At 44.7% G+C, this 20,303-nt stretch overlaps 1 protein-coding gene across 2 annotated transcripts in view; it reads left to right on the forward strand.

The window, feature by feature from the left end:
* Positions 1-20,303, forward strand: part of KL (klotho) — a 43,288-nt gene that overhangs the window by 5,281 nt on the left and 17,704 nt on the right. For both annotated transcript variants that reach the window (XR_005661172.1, XM_029048477.2), the window contains exons 2-4: positions 11,566-12,076; positions 13,838-14,106; positions 16,413-17,514. Coding sequence is in view for 1 of the 2 variants with exons in the window: in XM_029048477.2 (XP_028904310.1) it covers positions 11,566-12,076; positions 13,838-14,106; positions 16,413-17,514 (1,882 nt within the window). In the remaining variant the exon portion in view is untranslated. The remainder of the gene's footprint in view (positions 1-11,565; positions 12,077-13,837; positions 14,107-16,412; positions 17,515-20,303) is intronic.

Raw genomic sequence — 20,303 nt, forward strand, 5'->3', positions numbered from 1 at the left:
CCAAGCGCTCAGTATAGTGCTCTGCATAGAGTAGGCGCTCCATAAATATTGCTTGGAGCCGGGGCATGGTTTTGAGGGGCGGGAGTTCATTTACACCCCACCAAAGCTTTGAGTGGAGAAATGGCTTGGAGCCAGGAAGGAGACTGGCAGCCGGAAGAGAACTTTTGGGAGCTTCCTGACCCCGCGTGCCTCACACCAGCACACTGGGATTTCAGTAGCCCTCATGGCCACCTTGAGTTCTGGGTTGATTTTCCCTTTGGCATCGGGCTTAATCTGGTCCTGGGTCCTGGTGAGTTCTGTGCTTAACTACTGACTTGGGGCTGTGCTGGCAAGTCAGTTGAGCCGCGAAACTCACATTTCTTGATTCAGCGTAGGTTTCCCCAGGGCAGGGAGCATGTCTGCTAATACTGTTGAACTCTCCCAAGTGTTTAGCATACTGCTCTGCACCCAGGCTTTCTACTGATTGACTGGAGTGGTTTAACTTAGTTCAATTCCCTGAACTAGTGTTAATATCCCCCCAAAAGCCCACATTCCCACAAAGTTTTGACCAAGTAAAATGATGAACGGAACCCAAGTTTATCCCATCTTTTTGAAGTGCCCTGATTTCTCTAGGACTCTGCTAAGCTCTGTGTGTCATTTTAACTGTTTATTAAACCATCATGCCCAATTTTTATCCTATCGCTTCAGATATTAACTTAGTTTTTTAAAATATTCGATGAAGGGGAGGCTACACCCTCCCTAGGATTTGACCTTTTAGCATTTTGTTTTCGAATCTTGTGCCCATCTCAACCCTGCAGATTGTAAAATGAACTGTCTCCTTTACCTTGTTTTTCCTACCCAGCGGTGGTAATAGAAACAGCTTGGTGTAGTGGAAAGAGCTTAGGTCTGGGAGTCAGAGGACCTGGGTTCTAATGCTGACTCTACCACCTGCCTTTTGCCTGGCTTTAGGCAAGTCATTGTGCTTCTGTTTCCTTACCTGCAAAATGGAGATTCACTGCATGGTCTACCTCCTACTTAGACTGTGATCCCCATGTGGGACTGGATCTGTGTCTGGCCTGAGATTATCTTGTATCTAACCCAGTGTGATGCTTGGCACTCAGTGAGAGCCTAAACAATACCACAATTACTATTATTAATAGTATTTATTGTCTGTTGAGTGTGGTACACTGTAATGGTTCTTGGGAGATTCAGCAGAAACCAAAGACCTATTCCTTGTCCATGAAGAAGTAATTATCCTTCTACTGGCCCCCTATCAGCCATTCACATCTTTCAACAATAATAATAATAATTGTGGTATCTATTAAGCACTTCCTGTGTGCCAGGCACTGTACTAAGCCCTGGATTGGATGCAAACAAATTGGGTTGGACTCTGTCCCATGTGGGGCTCACAATCTCAATCCCCATTTTACACATGAGGTAAACTGAGGCACGGTGAAGTGACTCGGCCAAGGTCACAGACCAGACAGGTGCCGGAGCCTAAATGAGAACCCATGATCTCCTGACTCCCAGGCCTGTGCTGCTTTTAGTGTGAAGGTTAGTTTCTCTAGTTCCTTAGGCTAAAATAAGGTAAGGTTTTTCCGTCTCTTCTCGTAGGGCATATTTTCTAGACTTCCAGTCATTCTTCAGCTCTTTTGTAAACCTTCTCTGAGGGCATGCTCATTCTTCTCAAAGTGTGAGGCCCCAAACCTGACCCAGTGTATTATAAGAACAGTGCTTGGCACATAGTAAGCACTTAACAAATACCATTACTATTATTATATGAATCCTCTCCTCACAATCATACAAACAATGGCACTTCCTGAGCACTTCCTGTGTGCAGAGCACTGTACTAAGTGCTAGGGAAATGGAATAGAGCTGATCCCTGCCCTTAAGTATCTTACAGTCTCACTGGAGAGACAGACTTGAAAATAAATTGATCAGCCCATAAATGCTGTGGGTATGGAGTATCAAATTGTTTAAGGAGCACAGACCCAAATGCCTAGGCACTGCTCTAGAGTGGGTGCTACTCAAGTAATGTTTGGAGTACTCCAAAAGTTTTAACCTTTTTTGGCCAATACATGCTAGGCTTTTTAAATTAATATTCTGTTTGCCATCCCTTTTGACACGCAGATATTTTCTTCTATTAGTGGTCAGTTTCCCCATTGATTTTTGAAGCTTTTAAAATTATTTTTATTTTAATGGTATTTGTTGAGCACTTACTGTGCTTCAGGCACTGTACTAAGCACTGGGGTAAACTCAAGATAATTAGGTGGAGACAGACCATCCCACACAGGGCTCACAGGCTTAATCCCCATCGCCATTAACCCCCATTTCACAGTCTTAATCTTATTTGAGGCACAGATAAATTAAATGACTTGCCCATGGTCACACAGCAGACATGTGGCAGAATCATAACTAGAACCCAGGTCCTCTGAATTCCAGACCTGTACTCTTTCCTCTAGACCACACTGAACTTCTAACCACAAAACCTCAATTTTTTCTCTAGTCAATTTCCCTGCTATATTTAGCCATTTGTTCAGTTTTTAAGATCAGTCTGAAACCTAGTCTGGACAGTGTGACTTCATATTTTTTAATATCATCCAATCAATTCAATCCATAGTATTTTTTGAGTTATTTACTGTGTGGGCAGAGCACTCTACTAAGCATTAGGGAGAGTACAATAGTTAATAAGCATGATCCCTGTTTTGAGGAGCTTAGAGTGAAGTGGGCTTAGAGGGTACTCTGTGGAATTCAGGTGTAGCAGTTAATTGATTGCTGTGGTAGCTGACAGTTGTGATTACTGTAAAATGAAGGACTAAGGCATAAATATGTCAAGGGGTCAGGGGAATCCAATGAGCAGGAAAAAAAGCAACCACTTGTGAACAGCTGAACATGATTCAGTAAAATGATAGTCCTTGAAATGACTGAGAAAAGAATGGGTATTTCCCCCTTGCTGACTTGTATTGGTTTCATTTGTTAATGCATTTGCCCAGCCCAAGGCACCCCAGAAGTGAGCCTGAATCTGTTGGAGTCATTCAGAGCCTTAACTGGCAGTTGGAACCAATAACAGATGATGCCAGGGGGAATCTGCCATCTTTAGTGCCCGCCGGGTGGACAAAGCTGGCAGCTGCCACTGTGGTTTTTTTTTAATGCCTTCTGTATGGCTACTATTGAAGACAGGCTCTTGGGCTGAATCGCCCATTCACCTGATTTAGTTATTGGTATTTTCACTGTTCTGGTGTGATGTAAGACCCCACTGCTTCCTCCATTCTCTGAGCTCTCCCTGAGGTCATTCCTAGACTGGGAGTATTTAGGCATCTGCAGTGTGTGCAGCACTGGCATTAATTCATTCAATTATATTTGAGTGCTTACTGTGTGTAAAGCACTGTACTAAGGGCTTATAAGACTCCACTATCCCTGGTGGTGGTGGTTATTGTTAATAATAATACTTTTGGTATTTAGACACTATGTGCCAAGCCCTATACTAAGCACTGGGATAAATACAAGATAATAGGGCAGGCTCAGTCTTTGTCCCACATGGGGTCCCCAGTCTAGAAGGAGAAAACAGATAATCACCATTTTGCCAAATGAGGAAACTAAGGCACAGAGAGGTGGTGACTTGTCAGAAGTCACACAGCAGCCAATTGACAGTCAGGATTAGAACTTGCATCCTTTGACTCGCAGGCCCAAGGTCTTACCTTTAAGCCATACTGTTTCCTGGGCAGGTCCAAGGATCCTACTGCACATGCCCTAGAGGGATTGTAGAAACTCTAGTCCTTCACTGTGGGTACTTGGGCACTATTTGCTGGCTTGTTTGGGAACCCAGGTTCCTAATCAGATTGGAGAAGTGGTGTTTGACACCCAGGGCTACCTGCAAGCACCCTCCCCCGCCATCCTCCCCATGGGACACTTGAGGATTACCTGAATGATGATGTTGAGAGGACGGAAACACGGTAGGACTCTTTGCAGTCTATCCAGGACTCCTGAGCCAGGTGTGAGAGAGGCTGTGCCAGCCTGAAAGGGGCTTCCACAGAGACCTCCTCCTGGGAGATCATCTGAGGGTTGGGAAAGGGGCCACCGGGCAAGTTCTCTCTGGGCATCTGCAGTGCTACTTTTGCCTGTGCCTGGGAACTGGCTTTTGAGCAGAGTCCACACAAGTTTGTAGGGATTTCTGAGGTTGGGACCCACTGGAGGCTGAGCCGAGCCCAGTGGCTGTTGCCGGCCTCCCGAAGATGCCGTCAGCACTCCTCTCTGACATCTCAGGGACACCACCTCAGGTGAGTCCAGCCCCTTGTCTGTAGGAGCAGGTCCCCAAGATCCACAAGAAGCAGTGTGGCCTAGTGGAGAGACCACGGGCCTGGGAGTGAGAAGGACCTGGATTCTAATCCTGGCTCCACCACTTGTCTGCTGTGTGACCTTGGGCAAGTTACTTCAATTCTCTGGGCCTCAGTTACCTCATCTGTAAAATGGGAATTAAGACCGTGAGCCCCATGTGGGACTTGGATTGGGTCCAGCCTGATTAGCTTGTATCTACCCAGTGCCCGGGACATAGTATGTGATTATCAAATATCTGAGGGGGCAGATCCCCTGAATGGGGTCTCCCTTAGCAGCACTGCAGGCAACTAACTACCCCTTCCCACCTTCCCACCCCAGATATATCCCTTCATCAGATGGCTATTGCCTCAGCTGACCCACTCATTCCCAGGTCCCTGCAGCAGGTCCTCCCTGGGGTGTCCAAACGTCATTAAGTTGGAGGAAGCAGCATTGATTTTATTGAGATGAATTTACCCAGTAGAGAGATGGTGCTATAAGGCAAGTGACTTAATCTGATTTATTTAATGCTGCTCCTTAAAGTGAGTTATGAAAATCACTTTCAGCTCCTCAGAAAGATGTGAGGTTCCAAAATGCAAACAAATACAGCTTGCTTGTGGCTCAGTCTGTGGTAGAGACACCACTAAAGGAAGACTCTTCAGGGTTTAAAGGGTCACCTTACCTGACTCCCAATATCAGGGCTAATTTTGGGTAAGAGCTCATGGGATCTTTGATTTTTATGCCCTTTTTTTTTATGAGAACCAGCAGTTATCTTAACTGCTGTTGGCAAAAGGAGACTGCACCATCTCTTTTTACCACTGAAGCCCCATGGTGGGGGGAGGGGTGTGTGTGTAGGGGCAGGGGAGGGATTACTTTACTGGCCCCCCATATTTAAAAACCAATTCTTGTCTCACCGACAGCCCTAAGCAATCCAACAGAGCTTAATTTTCATCCCATTTAAGACATTGTAGATTGAAAATTATACTTTTAGTCCCTTCATATGTAGTTGCTGAAGCCAACAGTTTTTATCAGTGGGCAGGAAACGTATCTGTTATATTGTTGTGTTATACTCTCTCAAGTGCTTAGTACAGTGCTCTGCACACAGTAAGCACTCAAATATGATTGATTAATAGCTTAAATTAGAGGTGATAGAATCGGAAATTACAGAGTGGAAATATTAAGCCTACTGACTGCTTTCTGTAGAATCAATCGGTAATATTTATTTGAGCGCCTACTCTGTGGAGAGCACTGTACTAAATATTTGGGAGAGTAAAATAGAACACGCAATCCCTGCCCACAAGGAATTACAGCCTAGCAAGGGAGACGGACATAAACTAATTGACCACTGGGAGGAAGTGATACTCAAATAGAGGATGTAAAATGAAATGTTCAAAAAGGAAAATGGGAAAACAGTGAGTAAAAAAGTGAACTTCAGCAATGAGGAGTTTTCTCAAGGGGTGGAATGATTTAAGTGAAACTGAATGGACAAGTTGAGATCACTGCTAATTCTTCTCTGACCTTTTGCGGGCTCCTCTACCCATCTGGTACCTTTAACCTCCATCTTCAGCTGTGTGACTGTGGGCAAGTCACTTCACTTCTCTCTGCCTCAGTTACCTCATCTGTAAAATGGGGATTAAGACTGTGAGCCCCATGTGGGACAACCTGATGACCCTGTGTCTACCCCAGCGCTTAGAACAGTGCTCTGCACATAGCGCTTAACAAATACCAACATTATTATTATCTTCTTGTCATCAATTCCACCAGAGGCAGTGTGGCCAGGTGGAGAGAGCCTGGGTCAAGAAAACAGATTGAAGTTTCTGCTCTGCCACTTGCCTCCTCTGTGCTTTTGAGCTAGTGACTTTTCTGTTGAGAAAAGCACTTATGTACATAGCCATCATGTATTTAGTTTTGTTAATGTTTGTCTCCCCATCTACACTGTAATCTTATTATGGGCAGGAAATGTGAGCAGTGTGGCCTAGTCGATAGAGCATGGGCCTGGGAGTCAGAGGAACATGGGTTCTAATCCTGGTTCTGTCATTTTTCTGCAGTGTGGCCTCGGGCAAATCACTTTGCTTCTCTGTGCCTCAGTTACCTCATCTGTAAAATGGGGATTGAGACTGTGAATCCCACGTGGGACAGGGACTGTGTCCCACCCAATTTGCTTCTATCTACCTCAGTGCTTACACATACTAAGCACTTAACAAATATGATAATAGTTATTATTAAGTATGACTTATATGGGATTAAACCAGGATCACTAGACAAACCCCAGATGACATCCCAGAGCAGATGGTTTTCAAAAAACAAAGAACAGCTCAGTTCTTCAGGGACCCCCCCCACAAGTCTGTCCAGGAAGAACAGATCCCTATCTTTTCTGGAAATGCTATGGTTTTATCTCCATGGTAGTAATAACAATAGTAATAATTATGGTATTTGTTAAGCATTTACTATGTACCAAGCATGGTTCTAAACACTGGTATAGATTCCAGTTAATCAGATTGGACCCAATCCCTGTCCCCCATGGGGCTCACAGTCTTAAGCGCCATTTTGCAGGAGAGGGAACTGAGGCACAGAGAAGTGAGGTGACTTGCCCAAGGTCACACAGCAGACAGGTGGCAGAGCTGGGATTAGAACCCACATCCTCTGAATCCCAAACCCATGCTGTTGCTATTAGGTCCTGGGCCAGGAGTTGTTCTTGGAACTCCCTGCAGGAACGGCCAGGTGTCCACAAGTTTCACAGGTTTGGAGAATCCTTGTCCTTGAAAACTGTCTTGTGGGAATCCAGAATTCTGGAGTCCTGCTGTTTGCAGCGGATCCTGGGCCTGTAGTGGCCTCCCTCTCCTTAAGGCAGCATCGAACCTGATCATTCAATGAATCAATTGTATTTACTGAGCACTTACTATGTGCAGAGCACTGTACTAAGCACTTGTAAGAGTACAATGTAACAGACACAACGAGCTTACAGTCTAGAGGGGGAGCAGACATACACATAAATAAATTACAGATAATAATAATTGTGGTATTTGTTAAGCTTTTGCTAGGCACCAGTAGCAAGATTCTTGTGTGAATGCGTCCAAAAAGATAGTCTCTTCCACACTGTGAACACATGAAGGTAATTTAGCTCGTTGCTAATTCAAGGGGTAACAGTGCTTTCCTGAAAGGGTTGCTAAGCTTCTTAGGGTATTTCAGAAAGCTGCTGGTGGCCCTCCCACAACCAGGAAATCAGTAATGGGCTGTTTGCTCACAAAAGATTGCAGTTTTAGGGTTTGGGATCAGGGAAGAGGAGTTCTACCACCACCAGCACGTATGGTGGAATTGATTTTTCCAGTAATGGTGGAGGATTGCACTTCCCCTTCCTGCTTCCTCTGTGGTGGTTTTTCCAGGGGGTGGATCTGGACTGCTCTGGGCCATGTACACACTGCTTCCTGCTCCACGTGTGGCCAACAGCACACATTATGAGGCAGCTAGTTGGGGAAGCAGGTGTGGATGGGTTGCTGCTACTATCCCCTCACCCACTTGGTAAGCAGTTGTTGAGATCCCATATAGTGCTTTATCGACATCATCACACCCTCCTCTGAATGACTGGCACTTCAGATAACACTATCCTGAAGGCGCTGAAATGGTTAGATTTCTCCAAAGTGGGAAATATCACGCCCTGCTTTAATTCCTGTAGCTCTTTTAGAATTTGCTGGATGCTCCAAAGAAACATTGTCATTCCTGGAAGAAATTCAGGAAATAGTGAATAGAGCGGGGGTGGTTGGAGTGCTGAATAGAGCAAAGCTGTAATATTTTTGGGTCGTGAGATAAAGTCAACACATGGTTAGATATGTTACTTTCAATAACTCTGAAAGCTCTTTATAATCATGATGGAGTTTTAGAATCTTTACAATATATGTGGTGTGTCAGAATTGGTCTCAAAGGCCCAAGGAACTTAAGAAACAGATGCTAAAGTAAGCCTGCAGAGGGTTCCGCGCCATTACATCTGCAGTAGGCATAACTTTACGGTCGTTTCCAGAGCAATTCATTCAGTCAAAAAGAACTGTATAACATAGAATAGCCTTTGAAAAATGGGGGTGGAATTTGTTGGTCTGTTGATCTCACTGGATAGTCTCCTGGTTATCAGCCGGGATCGGGCGTTGTTGGGGTTTTTTTTTAAATGTATCCTTAAAATCCTTTCTTTGTTCTCCCTCGTTTTGGATCGCGCAGTTTCAGTTGGCAGGTACAGTAAGCTTACTGGCTATTTTTTAAGTAATATACATACGGTCTTCTGTTCTCCTAATATGTCCCACGCGTTGAAGCTGGGTTATGTTCAGCATGATTTCAATGCTAAAATACTGACTTCCAGGATTTTATTATATAGCTATTTATGACAACAACAACAATAATAAGCGCAGCGTTTAAGTGCTTACAATGTGCTGAGCACTTCCCTGAATGCTGGGGCAGATACGAAACAATCAGAACCCCTGACCCACCTGAGGCAAACAGTCCAGAGGGGTGAGGTTGCAGGTATTGAACCTCCTTTTTACAGATGAGGAAACTGAGGCACAGAGAAGTCGTGACTGCCCAGGTAAGTGTCCAGGCTGGGATTAGAATCCAGGTCCTCTGACTCCCAGGTTCGTGCTCTTTCCTTTAGATCACACTGCTTTTCACCTTCAATGAAAATAGTAATGCTAAGTATAATAATAATAAGATAATGCCATGTGACCTTGCGCAAGTCACTTCACTTTTATTCAATCATACTTATTGAGAGCTTACTGTGAGCAGAGCACTATACTAAGCGCTTACTTCACTTCTCTATGCCTCAGTTTCCTCATCTGTAAAATGGAGATAAGATCCCTGCTCTTCCTTCCTCTGACACTGTGACCCTTATGTGAGACAAAGTCTGTGCCTAATCTGATGATCTTTTATGTGTCTCAGCACTTAGCACGGTGCTTGGTACATTGGTGAGCACTTAATAAATACCATCACTTTTATTAGAGAATCAGCGTGGCACAGTGGAAAGAGCACGGGCTGGGGAGTCAGAGTTCGTGGGTTCTAATCCCGGTTCTGTCACTTGTTAGCTGTGTGACTTTGGGCAAGGCACGTAACTTCTCTGTGCCTTAGTGACCTCATCTGTAAAATGAGGATTAAGACTGAGCCTCACGTGGGACAACCTAATTACCTTGTATCTCCTCCAGCATTTAGAACAGTGCTTGACACATAGTAAGCGCTTTACAAACACCATTATTATTATTGTTATGCATATCATTTTGACTCCCCAGTTCTTTACTGCATCTTGCAGGGAGAGGCTTCTTTAATGAACTCAGAATAGAGGAGGGTGATCCCTTCATTTTCATTTCTGCTGAGGATTAAACCAAAAGAAATGGGTTTAAATGTTAGCAAGGTGGAGATGGGTCAGAAATGAGAATGTTTCTAATGGAATTATGAGGCACTGGAATACTATTCCAAGGGGAAGTGTAAAGTCACCTCCTGGGAATATCTCGGGTGTATTGTTGTGGAGTGAACCAACACCTCCCTGCCTAGAAACAGGGCTGGGAGAGAGGTAAATGTGGCTTCTGTTCTTCCAGGTCTGCTCTCTGCTAGCCTGAATATTAGGCAACAAAGCCAGGCAAATGCAGCCAAACACATGGGCTGGGGGTGGTGGTGGGAGGTAGCGGGTATTTAATGAAAAATCATCAAATGCGCCTTCGGTTAACATCTTGGAAGGAAATTTTAAAACTGATGTAATCCAAAAGCCTATTCAGTGTGATTTTTCTAGGTAAGTCATTTATTTTAACTGTTCATTAGAGGAACTCAACGGAAATTGATAAATGTTACTTTCCGTATATAGCCCTTAATGCGCTCAGATGAAAGTCCGCCCAAATTGATGTTTTAATGATACTGATAATAATGATAAAGTAATTGTGGTATTTGTCAAGTGCTTACTGTGTGTCAAAAACTGTTCTAAGCGCTGGAGAAGATACAAGATAATCAGGTCAGACACAGTCACGTCGACTTTGCCTGTAACTCTTTATCTGCTAGACTTTCATTTTTTTTTCCTTTGAGTAATCTAACGTTTGGATGAATGAATCATCCTTTGAAATGAGGGCAGCATTATCCCGAGGCAGCTAGTAAACTTTTTTAGTGTATTTTGGAGAGTTTTCAATAATTTCAAGTGCAATTTACTGGGGATTTTATACAAGCGGAAATTGAAAAGCGTCTGATGCAATGCAGAGTGATTGTGGATTCGATGCCATTCATTGATTCATTACTCTGATTGAGCTTCATGTAACTGTAGAAATAGTACTGTTAGAATGTGTCGGGGTAGTCCTACTGATCCAAATTGTTTCTTCCCTAAGAGCTGCAGTTTTGTTAAATTGGGTTCAGTTCCTGAGAAATTTTGTTTGCACATGCCTCCTATAGTTTACTAACTTCCCTTAATCGGTTACTTCCATTGATTTCAATAAGAGTTATGCACGCATGCAAAGAGTATTTTGCTGAGAGCTCCACCGTTGGCCAACTGGATATAGAGCACTGTCATCTGTCGGTACTAATTTAACCGTGATACGTTGGATTCACAATTTATGAAATAGATTGGCCACTCTCTAATCACATTCAACGTATTGGAGGAACATTCAGAATAAAAGGATTGCTGGTGTTTCAGCCTGATGCTGTTAAAAAAGAGAAACAGCATATATAATGTGGAAAAGGACAATTTATAGACTTGAGAGGAAAATCGTTTACCGTCCGAATGAAAAAGATGAGCTTCCTTACAGTATTGCTCTGGAGGTGAGACTAGGAGAATAAGGCTCCTTAAACACTGGTTCTGTCTGGGTGACGCAGTACCCGCTGATGGTAGGCCAGGGCATAATGTGAGATTAGCCCTGTGCAAATCTGAGCCCAAACCTGCCCTTTCTACAGGAAATTTCTCTGACCAGTGCCACAGTTTTGGAATCCCATCCAGCCCAAAACAAACAGTCTTGTTTAGAAATCCCTATTTTGAACCAGCTTGGGTTTGGTGTTGGAAAAAAATATTCCTCACATTAATCAAAAAGCCCATTTAGATGACACCACACTGTTACTTTCTGCAGAGTTTTCAGCCCTCCCCCTATCCACCCAAATCTGAACTCCAGCACGTTATGTTGAACAATGGCATTACTTAATCCTCCCTCCTGAGTGGCATTAATCTGAAGCGTTGGGAATCGGGTTGGTCGTGATCAAAGCTGGGATTTGTGATTGCTGTCGTTTATCAGGACTCAACTGAAGGCAAATCACTGTGGTCTTTCTTCTTACCAGGCTCATGCCAAAGTCTGGCACCTCTACAATACTTCATTTCGTCCTACTCAAGGAGGCCAAGTGTCCATTGCACTTGGCTCCCATTGGATAAATCCTCAAAACATGACCGAGAGTGACATCAGAGAGTGTCAAAAGTCCCTTGACTTTGTGCTGGGCTGGTTTGCTAAGCCCATATTTCTAGATGGCGACTACCCCCAAAGCATGAAGGATAACCTCTCATCTCTTCTGCCTGATTTCACTGAATCCGAGAAAAGGTTCATCAAGGGCACGGCTGACTTTTTTGCTCTTTCCTTTGGACCAACTCTGAGTTTTCACCTCTTGGACTCTCAAATGAAGTTCCAGCAGTTGGAATCCCCAAGCCTGAGGCAGCTCCTTACCTGGATAGACCTTGAATATAACCACCCCCAGATATTCATTGTGGAGAATGGCTGGTTCGTCTCTGGCAGTTCCCAGAGAGATGATGCCAAGTATTTGTATTATCTCAAAAATTTCATTATGGAAACCTTAAAAGGTATGGCTCTGGATCAAATGCTGTTTTCCTACCGAGGCCCTTTAGGGGGGAAAAAAATCCTATATAAGGTTAGGTAGCTTATGCGTCAGTTTCCATTTAGTTTCCATTTTAAAGAAGCCTGGTCATCCTCATCATCATCAATGGTATTTATTGAGCACTTATTATATGCCAAGCACTGTACTAAGCACTTGGGAGAGTACAGTACAACAGAGGTGGTAGACACATTCCCTGCCCTCAATGAGCTTACAGTTTAGATATTAAAATTATGGAACTTGTTAAACGCTTACTGTGTGCCAAGTACTATTCTAAGCACTGGGGTAGGTACAAGTTAATCAGATTAGACACAGTCCCTGTACCACATGGGGGTTCACACTCTTAATCCCCATTTTACAGGTGAGGTAACTGGGGCCCAGACAAGTGAAGTGACTTGCCTAAGGTCACACAGCAGACACTTGGAGGGACCGGGATTTGAACCCAGGTCTTTCTGACTCTCAGGCCCATGCTCTATCCACTAAGTCACACTGCTTTTCAAAAAGATGGTATTTGTTAAGCGCTTACTATGTATCAAGCACTTTTCTAAGCACCGGGGAACATACAACCTAATCAGGTTGAGTAGCCAATCATATTTATCGAACATTTACTGAGTGCAGAGCACTGTCCTGAACACTTAGAATACTATAAAGTTAGAAGGCACTGTCCCTGCCCTCAAAAGGCTTACAGGGAGGACAGACACCCAAGTCCATTATTATAACAGTAACAGTTGCTCTTTGCACTTGAAGAGTAATTTTGAAATTTCAGTTCTCTAAGCACTTCACACTTTTATTAGCATTACTAACTCACTGTGTAGCCTGGAAAATGAGGTCGTAGAAGTGAAATGACTTCACCTTCTTGTTGGGCTTTCAATACCTGATTCTCAATTCTGTGCTATTAGCTGGTTTCAATCCATCGAACACCTAGTAAGCATTCACTGAAGATGGTCCTTTGAGGGGGAAAAGAAATGAAACTTTCAGAAGAAATGTTTTTACCTTCTGTAACAGTCAGGATTCTTGTGCTTTAAAACAAATTCACCTTTGAGTGAAATACAAAAAACAAAACAAGAAACCAGGCCCAGTAGTTGCATATCATATTAATGGTGAACTTGCTTTTGAGTTTCTGTCATTTGTGAAATTTTAGAAGTGATCAAGTTGACATGTAGTCAGAGAAAAAACCCAAACTTACCAAATACATTTGTACCAAATTGTTGTCCAGCTGAATCTAAATATCTGTTTTAACAAACTTTTGTTTTTAAAAAAGTTGTGCTTTTTATCAGTGTCATGATGCTGAAACTTCCTTTGAACCTCTCAAAACCTTCCCACCCACTCGCTCCGTGAAGGGCATGTGTTGGGAATCCAGGTCCTTCCCTCTTCCCCCTTCCCCAGGTTCATCCCAAGGCCAAGCCAGATGGTCAGTGGGCCCTGGGCCAACCTGGAAGTGGATCTGTACTCAATCCCAGCAGCCCCAGGGTATTCCCACGAGGACCTGGAATTCTCCTGGAATTCCCCTGGGAATTCTCCTGCCTTCATCCTGCAGCCCCCACAGCCCCGGGGGAGGGGGTGGTCTGCCTGAATCTGATTGGGTTTATCTCGGGGTTGGATCCTGTCACGCTTTTCCCCACCCTGGGGCGGCCCAGTCGGCAAACACCAGGGAATTGTGGAGACACCGGAAAGCTGCACTCCCTTTAACTAAGGTGGTTTGTTTTTTCCTCTTTCCTTGTTTCCACAGCCATCAGATATGACGCGGTCAATGTCATTGGGTACACTGCGTGGTCCCTCGTGGATGGCTTCGAATGGCACAGAGGATACAGCATTAGGCGTGGACTGTTCTACGTCGATTTCCTGAGCCGCGAGAAGAAGTTGCTGCCCAAGTCTTCAGCCTTGTTCTACCAGAAGTTGATCGAGAAAAATGGCTTCCCCCCCTTACCTGAAAATCAGCCCATCGAGGGGACGTTTCCCTGCGGCTTTGCCTGGGGGACTGTTGACAACTACATTCAAGTGAGTCTGCTGGCTGTCATCAGCCCTCCCACCCGGGGTGGAGCCGGGGTAGACACAAATTAATCCGGTTATAGTCCCTGTTCCATAGGGGCTCACAGTCTAGAGAAGAGGGGAGAACAGGTATTGAATCTCCATTTTACAGATGAGAAAACTGAGGCAAAGAGCAGTCATGTAACTTCCCCTAAATTACACAGCAGACAAGTGGCAGAGCCTGGATTAGAATCCAAGCTGTTTGACTCTCAAATCTGTGCTCTTAAAAACAACCAACAAAGCACTCCTGCCCCCACAAAATCAGGGGTGGAGAGAGAAGAGAGTTAATGTGAGAAAAACTACTTTAAAACATGGGCAGTTGTATTTATTTTTCCTGCTCTTTTCAGACTATCATGCCTGAGAGTTCTACATGCGTAGGGGAAAAAAAACCTTTCAAAGTTGAAATCCACCTTACTGTTACTGGAAACCCCAAATTTCCCCATATGTTTTCCTCAAAATAAAAACTCAAGGGACTTTTTTATTTTATAAAAGGCTGGGAAATGTGTCCCCGGTCCTCTGGATAAGTACTACTAACCCCATCTGTGACCCTCTTGTTTTCAAACCGACTCGACAGTATCGGCCGTTATTTGTTATCTAACAGGCTGGTGGTTGCGATGAAACGGTAGCCTGTGGGCTCAATAATTGTCTAAAGCTTCGATTCGGTCAACCCAGAGCTCTGCAGAAACCACCAACCCTACAAGCTCTGAACACTTTCACCTCCAAAGGGCATTCAAATGTTTTCTACAACGAAGCTGAAGGAAGCATGATTTGTGGGCCCATCACAGTGGAAAAATGTCCCTGACAGCTTTCCCACAGTACTGGTGGAAATGTAGGCGTTGGAAATCTACAAGGGACAATTCTCCAGAAAAACAATTTCCCTCTGACATGCTGTTTTTTATTACTTTGCTTCATAAGCCCTGCACGGCCCCTCCAGAGAAAGTAGCAGCTTGATGTGCAGCGGCCCGGTAAAATCCCTCCAGACTCTTTCATTCATTCATTCAATTGTATTTATTGAGCACTTACTGTGAGCAGAGCCCTGTACTAAGCGCTCGGGAGAGTACAATGCAACAATAAAATTCCCTGCCAACAACGAGCTTACCATCTAAAGGCAGGGAGACAAACATTAATGTAAAAAAATAAATTACAGGTTTGTACATAAGTGCTGTGGGGCTGGGAGGGGGAAAGAACAGTGGGAGCAAGTCAAGGTGACGCAGAAGGGAGTGGGAGAAGAGGAAGTGGGGGTGCTTACCTGAAGTAGGCTAATCACTAGGCTTGAAACAGGGTCAGATGAAGAGCTCCCTGAAAGGGATTTAGAAAAGTGGCCTACAGCCATGACATAGGCCAAATGACCATTATGCAGTTTGTACCTTTCTAGGGCCAGGCAGATATAAATCAACAGGATCGACTGTCTGTGCCGTGCAGAGCACTGTACTAAGCACTGGAGAGAATCCAGAAGAGGTAGGAGTCAGTGTCCCTACCCTCAAGGAGCTTGGCTTGATTTTATTTTTGAACCCTGCCAATTTTTCCCAAGACATGTATCTTTTGCTGTCTACAGTGAAAAGTGGCTAGTAGTTGTAGTATGAAAAATAATGCTTTCCATGGGACATAATTCTAGTGGATAATTTGCAGATGATTAGAGGAAAATGATTTAGAAAAATTAGCCTTTAATTTGAATGCTTTTCTTATTGATTATCATATCTCAATATGGCACTGAAATAAGATTATTCCTTTCTGGTTTTATCTTTCACCTACATTAAAATGTTCCAGGTCTATCTACCCATTCTTCTTTCCATTGGCTTGTATATGCAATTAGAAGCATTAGCTGTCCCGTATTTAATTTGTTTCATATCTGTTTCATTCAGATATGCGTTTTACCACATTTAGGACAGGCATTTGAGTACGAAAATGATCGTACTGGGAAGGAAGATTCATTTATTTTTAATTTTGAAATGTGGCTATGAGGGACTCTTTGTGCGACTCTACAACCTTTTACACCCATCCTCATCACTTGTGTATAGTCAACTATATATTCAGTTAATTCTTTCTATTTACTCTATTTGGAAATATTTTCGAAGCCAGCCTTTGGGCAGCCTTATCTCTTGACAGGAACCTTGGGTTTTCCAAGCACCCAGCACAGTTCTGGGCATGGAATAGGTGCTCAGTAAATGCTGGTTTGGGCTGAGTTCATCCTACAGCAGTTCTTGTTGCTGCTTATTGAATTTCTTAGGTTCTCCTGCCTGTCCAGCTGAAGCTAATTTTTCCTTTATCCTTCTTAGGTGGACACGACTCTTTCCCAGTTTACTGACCCAAACGTATACCTGTGGGATGTCCGCGAGAGCCAGAAACTTATTAAAGTGGCCGGGGTTGTTACCCCGAAGCGGGAGCCGCACTGTGTGGACTTTGCTACCATCCGACTCCAGATCTCCTTACTTCAGGAAATGCACATAACTCATTTTCTCTTCTCGTTGAAGTGGGACCTGATTCTCCCCTTGGGCAACCAGTCTCAAGTCAACCATACGATGTTGCACTATTACCGGTGTTTTGTTAGCGAACTGGCTCGGGTCAACATCACGCCGGTGGTTGCTCTGTGGCAGTACACCCCGGATCACCAAGGACTCCCCCTCCCCTTAGCCAAGCAGGGGGCCTGGGAGAACCCCCAGACCATCCAGGCCTTCGTGGACTACGCCCGGCTCTGTTTTAGAGACCTCGGCCCCTACGTCAAATTGTGGCTCACGATGAAGGAACCTTTCCTGCAGAATCTGACCTACCCCGCCGGGCATAACCTGTTGAAAGCCCACGCGTTGGCCTGGCACGCGTACGACAGATCATTTAGAAGTTCCCAGAAGGGCCAGATCTCCATAGCCCTGGAAGCCAACTGGGTGGAGCCGGCTTGCCCTTTCTCCCAGAAAGACAGAGAGGTGACAGACCGCGTCCTGGAATTTGGCATCGGTTGGCTCGCCGAACCCATCTTCGGCAGCGGTGACTACCCCCAGGCGATGAGGAGGTGGCTGCACCGGCAAAACGACTTTCTCTTGCCTTACTTCACGGAAGATGAGAAGAAGCTGATCCGGGGATCTTACGACTTCTTCGCCTTGAGCCACTACACGACCGTCCTGATGAACTGGGAAAAAGAGAATCCGGCCAAGTACGATGCTTACCTAGAAGTGCAGCCCATGAAAGACATCACCTGGATAAACTCCCCCAAAATGGTGGCCGTGGTGCCCTGGGGGCTGCGCAAGGTCCTTAACTGGATTAAAGGCAAATACGGCGACATCCCCATCTACATCACTTCCAATGGCATTGATGATGATCCTCATCTGATGCAGGATAAGCTGAGGGGGTATTATATGCAGAATTACATCAATGAAGCCTTAAAAGGTAAGGGTCCCTTTTGGTAAACCCCTTAGCTCTCAAGCCTCTTGTTTTTCCCTATTTTCAATGTCATTTAGTCGGTGGTATTTATCGAATGTGTCTTCTCTGGGAGAACACGATACAGATTAGTAGATCGGATCTCTGCCCTTAAAGAGCTGACAAACTTTCAAGTCTGAAAGATGTCAGTTCCCACCTCTTGAGTCTAAAAGTCCAGGTGGTCTGGGGGGTGGGGAGGATCAGTGAACTGTGTGATGGACGGTATTTATAGGGAGCCTTCAGAGGGTCCCCCTTGCTCCGTGCCTCTGGCTATCTGGTTTTGGGCGTACCTTCAGGAATGGAGCTCCCTGAGAAGGTGGGATTTTAAGACTTGAGAGGATGTTTCTTCTCTGTGGTAACAGGACTTCCCAGTTCCTTGTAAATATAAGCAATCCACTAGACAGGCTCTTTCCATGAGAGGTACATGATTGCTCTGAGAGATTGCTTCATGGTGTCATGGAAGACAAAAATTAAAAAAAAATATTAATCCAATTCTCTGCTTCCCAAATGGGGATGCAAAGAAGGAAGAGGTTTCCAAGTCCCCATCCAGAATCACTCCTCGGCTTAGTTCCAGGTAAGGGCAAGAGTCAGCTGGCTCCCTCCAGGAACCATTTTCTGGCTCAGAGGCTCCTGATGCTCTTATCCTTTTTTTAAAAAAAAAATGTTTCTCCTCTTGTAAAGAGGGTGTGAGAGAACATACTGGATTTGCAGTAATTTACAGTTCCCTATGCATGAGGGAGAACTGGTCATTAAGTCTGGGATTAAACTTCTGGAGACCCGCTGCCAACACTGTTCATGTTTTCCTAGGCTTCTCTCTAGAGTTGATGGTACCGTGATCTCATGCTCAATGTCAGACACTTAATACAGTTCTCCGCCCAAAGTGTTCAGTAAATATTACTTATCGATAGACATATTTTGAAGGTACATCCCGTGGCCTACCATTACTATTACTAAACAGGCACAATAGTAAAATCATTTTTAACTATTGTGCCTGTTTAGTAATAGTATTGGCATTTATTGTCCACAACCTGAGTGTAATACAGTCTACTAAAAGCTTGAGAGAGAGCCACAGCTCAAGCTACATTTCCTGCCCTCAAGGAGCTTCCACCAACTTGAGATCAAGTCAGCAGGGAATCCCTATTGCAGACAGACCACCAAACTCAAAAAACCCAACTGACTTTCCAGGGGTCTCCCGGGAGGGAGGAGGAGGGGTGCAGTTGCTGGTGGTGAGTTGTCTGGCGTCTGCAGACCTTGAAGTAAGGGGTTGCTGAAGGGGAGGAGTTGAAGGGAAGATGGGAATATGCGACACTTTAAGGAGGTACTAGGGTCTCAAAGAGGTGAGACACGTAATGTACCAAACCATACACGTGCCTGGCCACAAAGATAATAAATCGTAATGATGATGGTATTTGTTATGCGCTTACTATGTGTCAAGCACAGTTCTGAGTACTGGGATAGATACCAGGTAATCAGGGTGGACTCAGTCCCTGTCCCACATGGGGCTCAGTCGTAATCCCCAGTTTACAAATGAGGAAACTGAGGCCCAGAGAAGTTATGTGACTTGCGCGAGGTCACACAGCAGACAAGTGGCAGAGCTGGGACCTTCTGACTCCAGCCTCGTGCTCAATCCACTACATTGTGCTACTTCTCACACCATTGTCACACCAATTAAGACGCACATACGCACACACACACCTCGACAGTGACCAAGAGAGTGCCGTCAACAGAGACTAAGTCTGGGAGGGGTAGCAAAATGCATATTGCCTCAGAGGGGAGGACCAGAAGAGGTGTGAGTAGGAAAAAAAAAATGGTGGGAGGCACAGCTGAGAAGAGGAAGGAGGGGAGAGTGGGGAAATTCACTTCCAAGGCATCTGCTCATTTTGTAGACAAACATACAAACCTCTTCCTTCTATGACCCATTTCACTGTGGCCTTCTTTCAGTCATTAGTACATGTTGAGCATCTACTGCCTGCCCAATGCTGTGATTTTGGTATTAAGGGCTTGCTAAGCACTGGGGAGTTACAAGATAAGCAGGTAGGATACAGTCCCTGTTCCATCTGGGGCTCACAGTCTAAGGGAGAGGGAGAGCAGGTATTAATCTCCGTTTTGCAGTTGAGGTAACTGAGGCACAGAGAAGTTGAGTGACTTGCCCAAAGTCACAAAACAGGTGAATCCTCTGTACGGTAAACCCCTTGAGGGCAAGGAGCATTGTCTCCCGACTCTGTATTGTCCTTTCCCAAACTCTTAATAGAGTGCTCTGCACACAGTGAGTGCTCAGTAAATGCCATTGATTGATTCAGTGGCGGACTCAGTCCCTGCCCTCAAGGCGGCTACAGTGTAACAGAGACAGACACAATAATTTACAAAGAAGGAAGTGCTCCAGTAATAGAGGATATTAATCAACATGAGCAAAAGCATAGTGGGAGGCTGTGAGCACCAAAGTGAGGAGTTGACAGTTGGTAGAATATGCCCTGGGGAGAAGAAAAATTAATCAGGGAAGCCCCTCCTCGAAGAGGTAGAATTTTAGAAGAGTTTTGAACATGGGAAGAGCTGAAGTTTCCCAAGTATGAACTTAGACCGTGACCAGGAACTGCGTCCAACCTAATAAATTTGTGTCTACCCTACCGCTTAGAACAGTCCTTGACACATTAGTAAGTGCTTAATGAATACCATTTTAGAAAAATGAAAGCAAAGGAGCAGTGGGAAATGTGTGTGCAAGGGGCTTGGGGGTAGGTGAGAGGAGAATCAGGAAGAGTGAG

The sequence above is a fragment of the Ornithorhynchus anatinus genome, chromosome 20 (assembly GCF_004115215.2).
Source record: "Ornithorhynchus anatinus isolate Pmale09 chromosome 20, mOrnAna1.pri.v4, whole genome shotgun sequence".
NCBI lineage: Eukaryota > Metazoa > Chordata > Mammalia > Monotremata > Ornithorhynchidae > Ornithorhynchus > Ornithorhynchus anatinus.